The sequence below is a fragment of the Rhipicephalus microplus genome, chromosome 2 (assembly GCF_043290135.1).
Source record: "Rhipicephalus microplus isolate Deutch F79 chromosome 2, USDA_Rmic, whole genome shotgun sequence".
Taxonomy (NCBI): domain Eukaryota; kingdom Metazoa; phylum Arthropoda; class Arachnida; order Ixodida; family Ixodidae; genus Rhipicephalus; species Rhipicephalus microplus.
The window spans coordinates 80,091,652-80,107,507 of NC_134701.1; the positions used below are offsets into that span (position 1 = coordinate 80,091,652).

The 15,856-nt window shown below is 45.0% G+C and overlaps 1 protein-coding gene across 1 annotated transcript in view; it reads left to right on the forward strand.

The window, feature by feature from the left end:
• LOC119170835 (phosducin-like protein) overlaps window positions 1-9,780 on the forward strand; it is a 49,195-nt gene extending 39,415 nt beyond the window's left edge. Inside the window, exon 7 of the mRNA XM_037422100.2 lies at window positions 1,980-9,780. Coding sequence (XP_037277997.2) covers window positions 1,980-2,067 — 88 coding nt within the window. The 3' untranslated portion in view covers window positions 2,068-9,780. The remainder of the gene's footprint in view (window positions 1-1,979) is intronic.
• The last annotated feature ends 6,076 nt before the right edge of the window (window positions 9,781-15,856 follow it).

A 15,856-nucleotide genomic window follows, 5' to 3' on the forward strand; every position in this document is an offset into this window, starting at 1 on the left:
TTGAGCTCGCTTAAAGATATTATACAGAAAACACAAAGTGACTTACGAGCGTGAAAAAAATATTAATGCACGGCGGGACGTGAAGTGCAACTTTCTGCTGGTGAGCTAGCAGCTGATCGTTCATCGTCGCTGTCACTCTCAGCGCGTTGACAACCATCTACGTGCAGTGCAAAATCTACGACGTCAAGACGGTTTCCTTGAACATCACTGCTGAAAGTAATCTGAAGAATTTTCTCCCCAAATGACTTCGACAGCGCCAACAATGTGTCATTCACCACGCATAACACCCACACGGCGTCACTCACCCCGTTTATCTAGGGCACAGAGGTCATTTCACTCTTGATACCTGGCAAAAAAAGGAATCGCTTGCAGTGTGCTGCCATCTATCAGCGAGCGTCAAAAACAAGCAGTCCGGGGTAGGCCAAGGTTTGGAAGCGCAAATCGCGAGCCTGCGCTACTTTCTGCATAAAGTAAATGTTATGGGATTCATGCACTACAAAAGCACTGACGAATGCTATACGCACGTAAAACAAGGCAAGTTTTAACTGAAATGGTCAGACTCTAACATTTAACTAACTAAAGTGGCTGCAGAAAATCTCGCGAAGCTGATATGTGTATTCTGGGGTTATAATCGAAAGCGCGAGTTGCCACGTATTTTCACGACAACTTTGCCTCCCGCAAGAGCGAATCAGATTTATCATGTCGCGGACGGTTTGGTAATTTACTGATGCATGAAACGTGCAAAGTGGTTTGTGTTTGTTTCTTACTAATGCGTTAACTCTGGGGCTAGCACCGCCGAACAAGGTAGCATTGAGAGCGTCTGCCTACTAATCATTCATGAGAGGACACTGCTGAATTCCGCTTGGTTCTGAATTCCGCTTGGAATTCTGCTGAATTCCCCTTGACCACAGTCTATGAACATTGCGAATATTGTCGCAACGCGGAAAGAACAGGACACAGGGCCACAGTGTGACAAGGGAGCGCACGGCCTGCATTGAAAGATAAAAACAAACAGACGGCCCTGCGTCGTCTTCCTTGGACTAACGGTGGTTACTGCTCGTGCTTGTCACTTCGTCGTCCTCTGTCATCCTGCTGGCTTTTAGTCGTGACAATATTCGAAGTGATCGTTGACCCGTGAACACAGAATGAGTACAAATGTGTCATTAAGTAGCGTGATTGTCAACAGTTGTGGCCTTGCGATTCTCTCTTGAAGCATCATATCAATGGCGAGGCATGCTGGAGCAACACAGCATACATAGCCAATGAATTGAGGCCTCGAAATGTACTGAGCTTGTTTCTTGATGGGTGACGTAGCTGACGTGGGAAGTTTCAATATCGAGAAATGCTGTTTACAAAGAGCCCAAAATGACAGTCCAAAAAAGTTTGCAGCAGCAGCAGCAGCAAAGTAGCATGCACTTTATTACTGCAACTATGGCTGTGTTTATCTGGTATAGCTTTGTGTCTCCAGGCAGTGCTACCACCTGTGTCATTTGTGTTTATGCTCCTGGTATCCTGATATATTGTACCTACTAAGAAGTTTACAAATTAATCTCTGTTCTTTGAGCATGTGCAGTCAAACAATATTCGATATATATTAAACACAGCTATCACTAGTTATTAAATGTAACAAAGTAAACAAAGATGCTTTGACTAATGTTGCAGTGTAACATGCACATGTCTATCATGAAGTGAATATTGTATAGTTAAATCCCTTTATAAGACTCATGCTCCAGGCAGCAATTCTTGTCTCTTATATTAAGTAGGGTACCTCGTATCCATTTTCTTATCAGTACAATTTTATTGTAAGCACACTGGTGCCTGTTTATATAGTGGCTCTTATAAAAGGGGTTTGACTGGATATTGTAATGACATTATTTTCTCTTCACAAGTAACTTTGTTGAAATGATGGTTGACTATGCGTTATTGATGTCTTAGTACAAAATAGCATTTCGACCTGCAACTCTCTGTCTTGCAACCAGGCATGGCTTTCTACCAGACCAAAGCTTACGGCAGGCAGAGCGAAGTCAGCTCTCAAACAAGTCGGACGATGACGATGATGACCACTGATGTCCAGTCAGCACGCCGATGACCATCGCCGTTCTCTGCACGTGGCCATTGCGAGCCCAGTCGCTTAACTTAGCCACTGTTGTGGCACTGAAATGTCCAAAGCAGCAGCATCTGTGTTGAACCAAGACCGAGTGTGGCAGAGAGTTACGTTCTTGCTTGCTGAACGTATCTGCAAGTACAGCAACGCAAAGTGAATGTCAACACCGAGCCACAGCAACAATGTTTAGCACCTGCGTGAATGTTTGTCGAAAGTTACTTCCTACCATTCCTGGGTGAACCGTCTGGTACATTGTCATGTTACGTGTATGGATGTGTTCAGTGTGCCTTTATTGCACAGCAATATTGTTGGTGGTTGCCTAAGCACACACCCCGTCCTGTGAATGTGAGCCTTGATTGACCAGCAATGCAGTTCACAATATGGTACTTAACGGAGATCTTCAGGGTTTCACTGGTTGAATTGGTTTCACTGCTGCCATGCTGCGGTACTTGTAAATCGAAAAGGGTTCATCGTAATGCGTAGTCATAGCCGCTTGAAATCGCTCACTGCCAGTCATCATTCACAAAAAGCCTCATCGAATACTGCAAGTGTTGGCACTTTAGTGCCATCTAAGTTGGTGTTTGTGCAACAGCTGGCACTTAGACTGCACAACTGCTAGAGGATGGAAGTGACAGCATGCGAAGAAAAAGAGACGATGCTTCATTCTGTCATCATCGTCGGGTTTTTTTTTTTACCAGGTTTTAATCAGGTTTTGACCAGTCAAGCCTTGACCAGGTTTGACTGATCGTTGAGAATTTTTAACTACATATTTGCGGAAAACAGTCTTGTATCACAAACTTTCTTGAAAAGGCATAATTTGCTCAGTTTTTGTGCATTTTGTCATAAGTGGTGAAGTTGAAGTGAAGCCTTTAGCCCACTTACCCCTTTTTTTTTTAATGATGACAAAAATTTAATCAACTGTAGTAAAACTATTGTGTCATTTACATACATATTCTGTACTTAAAATCACTCTTTTTGTCTTATTGTGCTTTGTCAAACTTTGTCAAACATTGCATGACTGACACCGTCACCAACATTGAAGCTTTGAAACCCAAGCATGGCAGTGTTTAGTGTTGGTGGGTGTGCAATGCAGACTGTGCGATTTAATCTTTGCTTTTTCATTATTGTTTCCTTGATGTCACTCGAGTGTAGGCATGCATAAAGGGGAGCATATATCACAGTATTGCAAACAATAAGAAAAACAAACTAACGGAGCCGTGTAATATTGACAAATGACATTGTCGAACAATGAGATACTACTAAGCAGAATGTGGCAACAAATTCATCATTAAAAAAAGGCAAACAGCATCACAGAAAGAGTAGTGTTACCACAAACGACCTGCCCCTAAGGTTTTTTGTGCTGTTCTAAAGTATAACATATTACGTATTTACCCAAATTAATTCTGCACCTTAAAACGGAATCTCTCGTGGCTCTGATTTTGCAATGCGAAAAAGACATACCTTTGTGCTGCTTTGTATTCTTTGATCTCAGTCTAAATACACTTAACTACATCGAAGTTATGTACAGAAGTAACAAAATATACATTTCACTAACTTGATTGGTCGCTAACTGTTGCTCTTCGTACGGTTTTTCACATAATTGCATAAAAAACAGTACTTTTTCTTGTACAGGAACAAGTAATGCTTAAAAATAAGGCTACTTCCAGATGTGTACTCAAATTTTTTGTGTTCTTTGTTTTTTTTAGCCTCGCTGGCTCGGCTCGCCATCAACTGTTAGCACTTAGTGTGGGTAAAGTAGAATATAGGGTGCCCCAGTTGGGCTTCTGCTTTCTATTCGTCTAATGTATTCACACGATTTGAAGACCAATGAACACAGCTCATCATAGCACGACCAGCAAGTCATTACTCTTCGTTGCGTCACTTCAGTGACGACAGCTTGACAAGATGCTTCAGAAATTAGTCTTTCCTTTCCTTTGTCTTTCCTTAGAACTCATATTGCATAAAAACATCCTTACTTTCTGATATGTTTGACACAGTAAGGGCTGGCACTAAAGGCAAGTTTTTTAAGAGCTACTATACGCTGTGCATAATGAGGGACCCCGCACTATGCAATGTCAGCTCATGCAGTGGGATATATTTCTCTTCACTAAGAAAAAAATCAAAGTGTAGGTCATATGCATGGGTTTTCAACAGAGCGGTCCTTGATCTTTTTTCTATAAAGGCCGGTAGAACATGCAGTGGCGATGTCTAGTTGGCCATGATTGTTCATGTTAGAATGCGCTTGCCTCCTGCGAAAGTGACGTGTGGCATCCCCTAAAAAATGTTGGCTGGTATCGTGTGCGAATAGGCAGACCTTTCCACAAGTCTTCGCCCTGTAGGAATACAGTAGACTTTCAGTAAACAAAAATCTGTTAAACGGAACTACTGCTTATATGAAACTATCGCCTCCGCAATGCTTGGTTTTGTGCTTATATTCTGCACCCATGTTCATCTCTCTGTAAACAGAACTCTTGTTAAACAGAACACATTTTCCCAGTCCCTTCAGGTTCCTTTTAATGAGAGTTTATTGTATATACGATAACTCTTCCGTGGCGTAGTTTCACTGTATATAAGCACAATAAGGTTATTGTATGTCTCTCGGAAGAAGAAAAGTTCCACAAAAGCTGGCCATCTTGCACTCTTCGTTGAAGGGGAATAAAGCCACCCATGCTTTTGCAAAACAGGCTTCTATGCGTGTCCCTAACATGAACGCAGTGAACTGGCATAGTTATAGTTTTGCACACAGCATTGATGACCATTCTGCTTATGTAGAATACGGTGTACGACAAGGCACGATAATTTTCTGGCAAAAGTTGGTAGGCAGAAAAGTGTTGGCGCTCTCATCATTGCTGAAGCAAGCACGTCACAAGTAGTGTGTTTCATAAGCTTGCTTTTGTGCTGAGGTATGGAGGTTCATGTGAGAGCATTTGGCAGAATGATTACATGAGAGCAGTTTGTGTGAAGAGATGCACAGCTGTGGCTCCCTGCTGGAATCTATACACCAACTCTTTAGTCTTCACAGTAGCAAGAATATGGCTTTGCATTGGCACATGTGGCTACACTGTAAAATATGTATTTATGTTGTTATTTGGTAAAAAAACTTGTTTTTGTTTTTTATTGTCTGCACAGTTGTCTGAAATCTATCTTGCTTGCTTGCCACACTTATATCATCGAAATTCAGTACTTCTGTTTCTCTAGATCACTCAGTCCATTGTGATTGTGCACACGTGTGACTCTGGAGTTGACACCTTCTCAAGTATATGAATGCACGGCACTCGTGGAATTCCCAGTGTCTTTTCATGATTTCTAACGTCTTTCATATTATAGAACAACAACAGTAGTGTGGATGGGTGAACTATGTCTGGATCTCTAGCTCTTTAGTACACCTGCCAGTGTTGTAGGTTATAAGGCACTGGAAACCCGTTTGGGATTTGTGCAGATAAAGATACAACTGAAATTTGTACATCAGTGTATGTTAGCTTTGCAATATTTGATGGGGCATACTGTCACTATATAACTAATAATAATTTCAATTTTTTTTTATAGAATCAGTTCAAAACCCCGCCTAAAGGGAGTTTATTTTTTCCTTGCATGCATAGCTCCATTTTGACAGGAGAAACCTAATTATGATCAGCACTGTGCATTTAAATTATCTCTGTGGCTCCTTTAGGACGTTCATTAAAGTGTCACCTGATTATGCGTGCAATGAGTGACCTTTGTGAATGGCACTTTAGTTATTCTGATTGGTCCTGATACTGTAACCTTTTATTTCTAGTCAACTCAATCTGCGAGTTTTCAGTGTTCAAAGCACGTTCTGAAACCTGTGTAAGTGTCATGACAATTATTTTGTATTATGTTGCATTGGCATTTCATTAATTCAAGAAACATGTCTGCTTGCTTTAGGAGTGTGAAAACTTGTGTAGGTTTTATAATTTTTTACACACTCGTGTGCTGCATGCTCAGTTATTCTAAAGCAGTGTCGCTAACTTATTTTGAGAGTGAATTTTTCTGTAATGCCAATGAAATCATTGCCAAAAGTGGAAATTTTAAATTATGCATGCAGTTGGAGGCTCTGTAGCCTAGGCTATCAAAACATTTATTATCCATAGAAGCGCCACACATTGCAACATTGTTTGTACGATTCAAGAATAGACGACAGGTTTCAAAGTACTAAGGCTGTATTATTAACAAAAGAACGAAAAATTATTTCTAACTTATTTTCTGCACTTAGCTCTAAATTTTAAGGTTAAAAATCCTCTGTTGTTTGAAAGGACACAGCTGACCTGATTTTCTCAGCATGAATGCAGATTTTCTAGAGTTTGGTACTTGTGAATAATAAAATAAATTTCATGCTCTTAGCCTGGTCCGATTTGTACACAGGTAACACTCGAAGTTGGTACTCTTTGACTCATCTAAAAGCTTCATGGTGCTAATAGTGCTCGGTTTGAAAGCCATGAGAAACAAAGCGTTCTGTTCAGATCTGCTTCAGCTGTGCTTTCAGTAAACTCGTATGCTCTTTATTAGAGTGAGAATATTTAAGTTAGGCGAAAGGACATGACAATATGCTTTGTTTTACTATTCACTTGCCGATCCCAAGTGTTATTGTACTATCCCGCATATATTATACGCAAAAAAGAAGAAAAAATACATACAAATGAGCCCAAAATGTGGGGGTGCAAATTATTGCAAGGTTTATATGCATGTTTTTTTTTCCATATGGTAGAGTTAAAGTTAGGACTGTGGATTATATGCAGGGAAGGGTTACTTGTGAGAAAATAAGCTAATATAAAGCTCACATTAGAAATGTTTGTTACATACTGGCATGCTTCCAGACCTCAAAGTTATTTAGTGAAACTGCTCCTTACACGAAGTCAAAGCCTTTCAGAACCTTTCCTGCACGTTATTGCACTGGCTTCTAAATTTCAGGATAAAATATTGCTACATGCATGCATATTGAGATTCTAGGGGGCGACGCGCATGTGTGCCTGATGAGGAAGACGAAGGGTAGTCTCCGCTTGATCGCTGGTGAACTGGTCATGCCATTACCGCTGGTTTCAAAGACATCTAATCCACAGCCTCGTCGATACGGCATCTCTTCTTTCCGTAACAATATAAAGCCTTTATGTACAGTATTAAAGTACAAACTTTTTTGTAAGGTGTAAACATTTGTAGTTGAATAAACAGTTTGTGCTATCAATGTATATGAATTTGCATATGGAACAGCTCCAGGAAGTATACAAAACTGGAAGAACTGGTGTTAAGTTTTACAACCAGAATTGTATTATATTGTTTCGCTAACCTTGTGCACATAGGTTAATATTCATTTGCGAGAGCTGGTCTGACATTAATTTTTAGGTCTTGTATGGACAGCATTGTTTCGCATGTTGTTTGTAGCTTTTTGTTTGCAAGTACGAATTTGTATGTGCAGTTAAGCCAATTTGAGAGAATACACCATTAAGTATATCACCAAAAACCAAACCTGAACAAATCAGATTTCAATGCCAACAACCAACAGACAGGACCTCTTTAAAAGGTAAGAACTAGCTTTTCTGCAAGACAGTTTGTTGATGATTAGTGCGTTTCATGGGATGAAATCTGCTGGGATAGCTGTTGCGAGGAATCCACTGATCTTACACATAGTCTTTGTTGAATGGTAAGCTCGTGTGACTAATGCACGATATGGAGAAACAGCGTACAAACGAATCCCTTCTCCGCCACATTTTCCCCCTCCCAAAAGTGATTTCTCATTGGCTAGTCACTTAGCCAGGCCCAACATTCTTGATAGCTGTAACCTGCTTTTACGAGCTGCTTGAGCATACAGCTTCCTAAAGTGAAGCTGTGTGTGGCTTGGAGATACGTTCTTCTGGTGTGGGTAAAGAACTAGGGACGGTGAGGGCACAGGCACAGGAAGAGTGTGGAGAGAGACAGAAGAGAATCTGGTTCTTTTGCCATGAAACATGCAGTTGCCCACGTGTCTGTACAATGGATCGCACTGTGCTCTAAACTGCACTGCAGTGTACTAGTACACAGTAACCGTGTGTCTGCAGGTTGAAAATCTGAGTACTAATATAAACGCGCCCATGATGCCAAGCTACAGTGTCGATATGACATCACTCTGTGTAATGTGCAAAACAGCTTTGTGAATACGGACATGGATTGACTGCACAATGAGAACACGCCTCTGTGTACAGAAAGCACTGGACCCTCATGGTGTGGCATATTTTGTTTGTCCTTCACGTGGACAAGACATCCACTGAGGTATAGACTGATTGCTGAACTTCTTCTAAAGGAAGACTTGAATCCATGTCAAGGCAGGTTTCGGAAAGCTTTTGAGTAGAAGAAAAGACATGTCGTGGCTTGGTTATCAAACTGGGCAGATATGCTTTTTTAGGGCACTCGCTCTGCCAACACGGGGTGCTATTCTTGTGTATAATCTCAGGATTCCTTCTGCTCGATTCTCTTGTCCTGTCATCGGCTGTATGACCCACTAAAATTATGTACAGCCAAATGGTCCCTCTGGTAATGCGGGTTAGCCCAAGAAGGGATATCGCTTCGCATGCCAGTGTGAGGCACTGTCGTATTGTTCCATATTGTTTCAAGTTCCATTTTGTGGATCTGATTGGCTCATTGAGGATTCGCCTGAAACCCGAATACAGCGTCATGTCGCAGCATTTCAAAACTTTACAGTTTAGCTCAGAATAGCATGCAGAAGATAACCACAAAGCTAGTAGGTTGCGAGACTAATCGACAAATATATTTTGAAGGAACACTGAACTTGCGCACTAACTGCATAAATATGTCTTAAATGGGAGTTTCTCGTGGCAACCTTTGTACCATCGAGCATTTATGTGCTAGCAATTGTATGTATTCATCTAAAGTTTGATTCCTGTAAGACGCTTTGTGACGACTGTGCCTTAATCCTCATTCTGCACACGTGCATTTTTAGTGATCGTGTGACCGTGCGTTCTCTGTGCCTCATTGTGATGTTTGCAAATTACATTACGCTGTAACTAAGAAAGATGCACTGTAAACAGTGTCTGAAGTTTTTTGTCAGATGAAACCATGTTTTACTCGGCACATACTATTCAGAGCAACCCTCTTCATTACTAGAGAGGGCTGATTAAGCTAACCTACAATTTCTCTGTTTGCCGACTACTTGTTCAAGTGCACCACTGTGTTGGTCTGTAATTCAATGGTACCAGACTTGCCAGTATGAACTTGTTCTAGCTCTAGACGTAGATTTCTAATGCTTGTTAAATATATTTAAAGTGGTTAGAATGTGCTCCATGAACCACAGTTGCAGGCTTCTGTCACCGAGGCAGAGGGTTTCTTATTGCCAGGGTAAACAAGCATTCAAATTTGGCTGCATGTTGGAATTGTGTGGGTAGGTTAGAACTGTCTATTGAATCATTTCACTATAATGAAGCAGTATGTTTTGTCGTCACACGTGCAGCACTTTTTGCAGCAATATTTATTTAGGACAAAGCATTGTATCAGTGGTTTTCCATTCCTATCAGCACGTCATTGCAAGATGTGTCACAGCTTATGTATATGTTCATCTTTGTCCTTTTTGTACCAGGTCGGCAGTCTTTAAAATTGAATTCTGTAGCGTTGTGTGTGAAGTGCATCAAACGTTTGAGCCCTGAACCTGAATAAAAACTCCTGGGGGAGCAAAATATGTCGACACGTTTATTGCAAGTTAAGACTATTTGTCCTGCATGCAGCATTTTTGAGCAACTGTTTATGTACACCATGGTTGCCCAAATCAACAGTTTTAATTGTGACAAAAGGAGCAATTAAATCTGTTGATTTAAACTGTTGATTTAGCAATTAAAAAGGAGAAAAAACAAAATTATGAGTAGCCTTGTGCCGAATGTTTACAGTTGGCGAAGCTGAATATAGTGTGTCGCTGTGAAATGCGCACTGTGAATTTCCCTTCTTTAAACAATTAAAACTAGTTCAAGTACAATGTAGTCGGAGGAGAAATGCACCGCCTAAAAATAGTAGCTGGGCATTGCATGGATATTGTTAATGGGGCGGTGACGTGTGACTTAAATGCGTGTACTTGTAGATATATATACAACAATGCCAAGGAATGTGTAGGGGCAGTTATTAAACCAATTGTAATGTAAATGTGAAGAAAGAAAAGTGGGTGAAAAGATAATTTGCCGTGAGCAGGAACCGAACCTGCGACTTTCGAAGGTCGCAGATTTGGTCGAAAATAGGAAAAAAACGAGCCCTTACGTATACACTTCTTTCCCTTATTCGTTAGCGAGGGTCTCGTACTGGCAGACTTGGTGCCATTAGGTTGTATACGAGGGACTGGTAGCTGGTCATCTACCAGCTCGTAGTAATAAGTTCACGTCCCACGTGACGCCACACAGGCACATAAAGAGTGTGCCACACTCGCCGCCATGGTTACAGATGGCGCTGACTGACACTCCCGTGTTTAAATTCACTTGTATACCTAATAATAAAGTAGCTGGGAGGATAGCCGCCAAGGTAGCTCAGTGGTAGAGCCTCAAACGCATTATTCAAAGGTAGCAGGTTCAGTTCCCGTCCACGGCAAGCTATCTTTTCACCCACTTTTCTTTCTTCATATTGCCACAAGGCAGTAGTGGGATTGGGGCATAAAGCGGTAGAGGGTCCCTGGCTAAAAGAGAAGACTACGAAGTGGATAGAGACTGGTTCCAGCCCGCCAGTGCGCCAGGCATTGTGATCGCGTGTAATCGTTGTAAATATCTGTAAATATACGTTTTCTTGTAAGATTATTGGTGGAGGTGCTGGGTACGCCTACCTGGCTTTTCCGGCAAACCAACACGGAACTTCGGAGTGGTCGCCACCTTCATTTTTCTGCAATGGCTCAACAGGCCCACCCACAAGAGCAACAGCAGCCGCAGCTGCAGCAGCAGCAGCAGCACCAGCACCAGCACCAGCAGCACCAGCACCAGCACCAGCAGCAGCAGCTGCCTCCTCTGATTCTCCTGCCTCCACGAGACCCCGGAACCTTCTCGGGCACAGGCAAGGACAAGGTGAATGTTGAAGATTGGGTCGCTTTGTACGAGCGCGTGAGCGAATACTATAGGTGGGACCCTACGTTGATGCTGGCCAACGTTGTATTTTACTTGCGGGATACGGCGCTCACCTGGTATGAGACGCATGAGTCGGAGTTGACCAGCTGGGACGTTTGCAAATTGAAGCTTCTCGAGTTATTCAGCAGGCCATTTGGGCGACAGCAGGCCGCGAGGAAAGACCTGGAATGTCGCGTGCAGACATCGACAGAATCGTATGTATCTTACATACAGGACGTATTGGGCCTCTGTCGAAAGGTGGACGAGAACATGAGCGAAACTGACAAAATCGCTCACATATTGAAGGGAATTGCCGATGACGCGTTCAATCTGTTGATCGTTAAAGATTGCGCCACCGTCGACGCGGTTGTGAAGGAGTGTCAGCGCTTCGAGCACGCCAAGAACCGTCGCATAACCCGCCAGTTTGCGCGTCTGCCTAATACTGCAGCCACTTCGACCTGTGAAGACAGCCCCAAGTTCACGCAAGCTACATCGTCCGAAAATGTCACCCGAATCGTTCGTCGCGAACTCGAAGCAATGGCTCCTGCAGCCATCGCCTCTGACGGTCCTCAAGACAACGCATCCACCGTCTCCCTCATCCAAGCCGTCGTTCGCCAAGAAATAGCAAATCTCGGCATCACACCTGTTTGCGCTGTTCACACCACCGAGAGCTCGGCTTCTGTTAACCAGATTCCGGTGTACCCTTCACGCTACCCTTCCCGCTACCGGAACCCTGCTGAATGGAGAACATCGGATGATAGACCAATCTGCTTTCACTGCTCTCGCGCCGGCCACATTGCACGCTACTGTCGCAATCGTTGGTCATCCAATTCATCTTGGAACACTGGGACATGGCGTCGCTTTGAAGGCAGTTCTCGCCGCTTTTCTACTCCGTACGATCCACAGCCTGCTCCTACTAACGTTCAGGGCCGAAGGTTCAGCCGGTCGCCATCACCCCAAGGCCGCCGATCTCTCTCGCCGATGATTCCTCGATCCAGGTCCCCTGCACGACCTGGGCCCTCAACCTCGGGAAACTAGACCATGCAGCTCCCGGAGGTGACGCTGCATTAACGACCCATTCTGCAAATCCTCTGTTGACGATTCCTACACGCCGCAATATTTTGGACCTTTTGGTGGATGACGTTACCGTTACAGCCCTGATAGACACTGGTGCACAAATTTCAGTCATGAGCGCTGCTCTCTGTACTAAACTGCGAAAAGTGATCACGCCTCCTATTAAGTGTGCAGTAATGCTTGCCGATGGGAGCACATCTGCCGTTCTCGGCATGTGTACCTCTCGCGTATGTATTGCTGGGCGCCAGACCGTCGTATTGTTCACCGTGCTTGAGCAGTGCCCACATGACGTGATTCTTGGCCTCGACTTTCTCTCTGCGCACTCCGCCCTTATCGACTGCTCGACAGGTCTTCTTCAGTTGGAACTGCCTTTTGACGCCGCTGTTGCCCATGACGCTCAAAGTCGCCTTTGTGCCACCGAGTTCCTGCATCTTCCGCCGCAAGCCGCGACTTACGTGCAGCTCGTGTGTGATCCGCCTGTGCGCGATGGTGAATATGTCGTTTCACCTATTACCGACGTTGTGCTAAAGCACTCCATTGCTGTCCCGCACACCGTGGTGAGAGTATGCCACAATCAGACCCTTCTGTCTCTTTTGAACTTTGGTTTCTCCACGCATGTGCTGCCTGCTGGTATTAAACTAGGCGTCATGTCGTCGCTGCAAGAGTGTGATATTTCTGAACTGTCGGCTCAGCAACCTACTCCGCATGTCAACTTGCTCACTGCGCCCAACCTGTCAAGCATTGACATTGCCAAAATGATAGCGCCAGATCTTTCGCCCTCCGAAGCACAAGACCTCCACCGTCTGTTGACATCCTATGCGGACATATTCGATCTTGACAACCGCCCTTTAGGCCAGACATCAGTTGTGACCCATCACATCAACACCGGCGATGCCAACCCAATTCATCGCCGCCCTTACCGCGTCTCCGCCGCCGAACGCTCTGTCATCCAGAAAGAGGTCGAGAAAATGCTCGCCAAAGGCGTCGTCGAACACTCATCTAGTCCGTGGGCATCCCCGGTAGTGCTTGTCAAGAAGAAGGACAACACATGGCGGTTTTGCGTCGACTATAGACATCTCAACAAGGTCACTAAGAAGGACGTTTACCCTTTACCAAGAATAGATGACGCCCTTGACTGCCTTCATGGCGCAAAGTTTTTCTCGTCCATTGACCTTCGATCTGGTTATTGGCAGATCGCTGTTGACCCACGGGACCGAGAAAAAACAGCATTTGTAACCCCCGATGGGTTATATCAATTTAAAGTAATGCCGTTTGGGCTTTGTAATGCGCCGGCCACCTTTGAGCGCATGATGGACTCCCTTCTGCGCGGCTTCAAATGGTCCACTTGCTTATGCTACTTGGATGATATAATTGTTTTTTCACCGACGTTCGCAAGCCATCTACAGCGACTGTCCAGTATTCTCCAAGTATTTCGCAACGCTGGTCTCCAGCTGAACTCTTCCAAATGCCGTTTCGGCCGTCGCGAAATAGCTGTACTTGGTCACCTCGTTAACGCATCTGGGGTACAGCCCGATCCGGACAAAATTCGCGCATTGACTCAATTTCCCGTGCCCTCTTCTCATAAGGATGTCCGGAGCTTCCTTGGTTTGTGCTCCTATTTTCGCCGCTTCATCCGAAATTTCGCCGATATTGCGCGGCCTCTCACCGAGCTTCTTAAAAAAGACGTCCCATTTACTTGGAATTCGCCTCAGAGTGCTGCATTTTCGGCGCTCATTGCAGCCCTCACGACTACGCCAATATTAGCCCACTTCGATCAGACTGCCCCGACAGAAGTTCGTACGGACGCGAGTGGCCACGGAATTGGTGCTGTTTTAGCTCAGCGTCAGCATGGACGTGACTGTGTCATCGCCTACGCCAGCCGCCTTTTATCCCCTGCCGAGAGGAATTATTCAATCACCGAAAGAGAGTGTCTTGCTCTTGTTTGGGCTGTTGCTAAATTTCGCCCGTACCTCTTCGGCCGCAGTTTTACTGTTGTAACTGATCACCATGCACTCTGCTGGCTTTCCTCGCTAAAGGATCCCACGGGACGTCTCGGTCGTTGGTCTCTACGCCTCCAAGAATACACCTTCTCGGTCGTGTATAAATCTGGTCACCTCCATCAAGACGCCGACTGCCTGTCACGGTATCCAGTGGATCCACCAGACGCCACAGAGAGAGCTACGGAGGCTTGCGTCTTATCCATATCAGACTTTCTTGATATCGCTTCTGAGCAACGCCGCGACCCGGATTTACTTCCCATCATAGAAAGCCTGAGTTCCGCTACTCCACCCACTTCTCTGAACTTGTATTTCCTTCATGAAGGAGTTCTCTACTGCCACAACATGCGCCCTAACGGCCCTGACCGCCTTCTCGTCGTGCCTTCCCATTTGCGTGTAGATGTTCTCCGACAGCTTCACGATGAACCTGCCGCTGGTCACCTGGGAGTCACTCGCACTTATGATCGCGTCCGGCGCCGTTTTTTCTGGCCACGCCTATATCGCTCGGTGCAAAAGTATGTTGCCAGCTGCGACCTTTGTCAACGTCGAAAACGACCAACATCGCTTCCAGCTGGCCTTCTTAACCCTATTGAGATCCCTGCTGAACCATTCTACCGCGTAGGGCTCGACCTTCTCGGGCCATTTCCCACTTCTGCATCCGGGAACAAATGGGTTGCCGTGGCGACCGACTACGCGACACGTTATGCGATCACCCGCGCTCTTCCAACCAGCTGCGCTACCGATGTCGCCGACTTTCTGCTACATGACATCATATTGCATCACGGCGCTCCTCGACAGCTCGTTACTGACCAAGGCCGATACTTTTTATCTCGCGTTGTCCAGGATATCGTACGTTCCTGTTCCACGAACCACAAGTTCACAACGGCATACCATCCACAAACTAATGGACTTACAGAGCGCCTGAATCGCACTATCACGGACATGTTGTCAATGTATGTTTCTCCAGACCACCGTGACTGGGACGCAACGTTACCCTACGTCACCTTCGCTTACAACTCCTCCAGACATGACACCGCAGGCTATTCCCCGTTCTACCTTCTTTATGGACGGGAACCCTCTCTGCCTCTTGATACACTCCTTCCCGCTGGTTCAAGCTCCCCTGTCACATACGTCCGCGATGCCATAGAGCGAGCCGACGCAGCACGACAGATTGCCCGAGAACGACTCATGCTTTCTCAAGCCTCTCAGAAAGATCGATACGATCGTCACCACCGTGAAGTTTCGTATGCACCAGGTTCTCTCGTACTCTTGTGGACCCCATGTCGTCACATCGGCCTCTCCGAAAAACTTTTATTTCGCTATGACGGACAATACAAAGTCCTTCGCAAGATCAGCAACCTCACCTACGAGATACAGCGAGTCGTCGACGAAGCGCACTCAATGCCACCACCATCCACTGTTGTGCACGTCGTCAGACTGAAGCCTTATGTGTCACCCAACACTCCCTTTTCGTGACAAGCGCCGGGTCGGCGCTTTAACGCCGCGGGGTGGTGCCACAAGGCAGTAGTGGGATTGGGGCATAAAGCGGTAGAGGGTCCCTGGCTAAAAGAGAAGACTACGAAGTGGATAGAGACTGGTTCCAGCCCGCC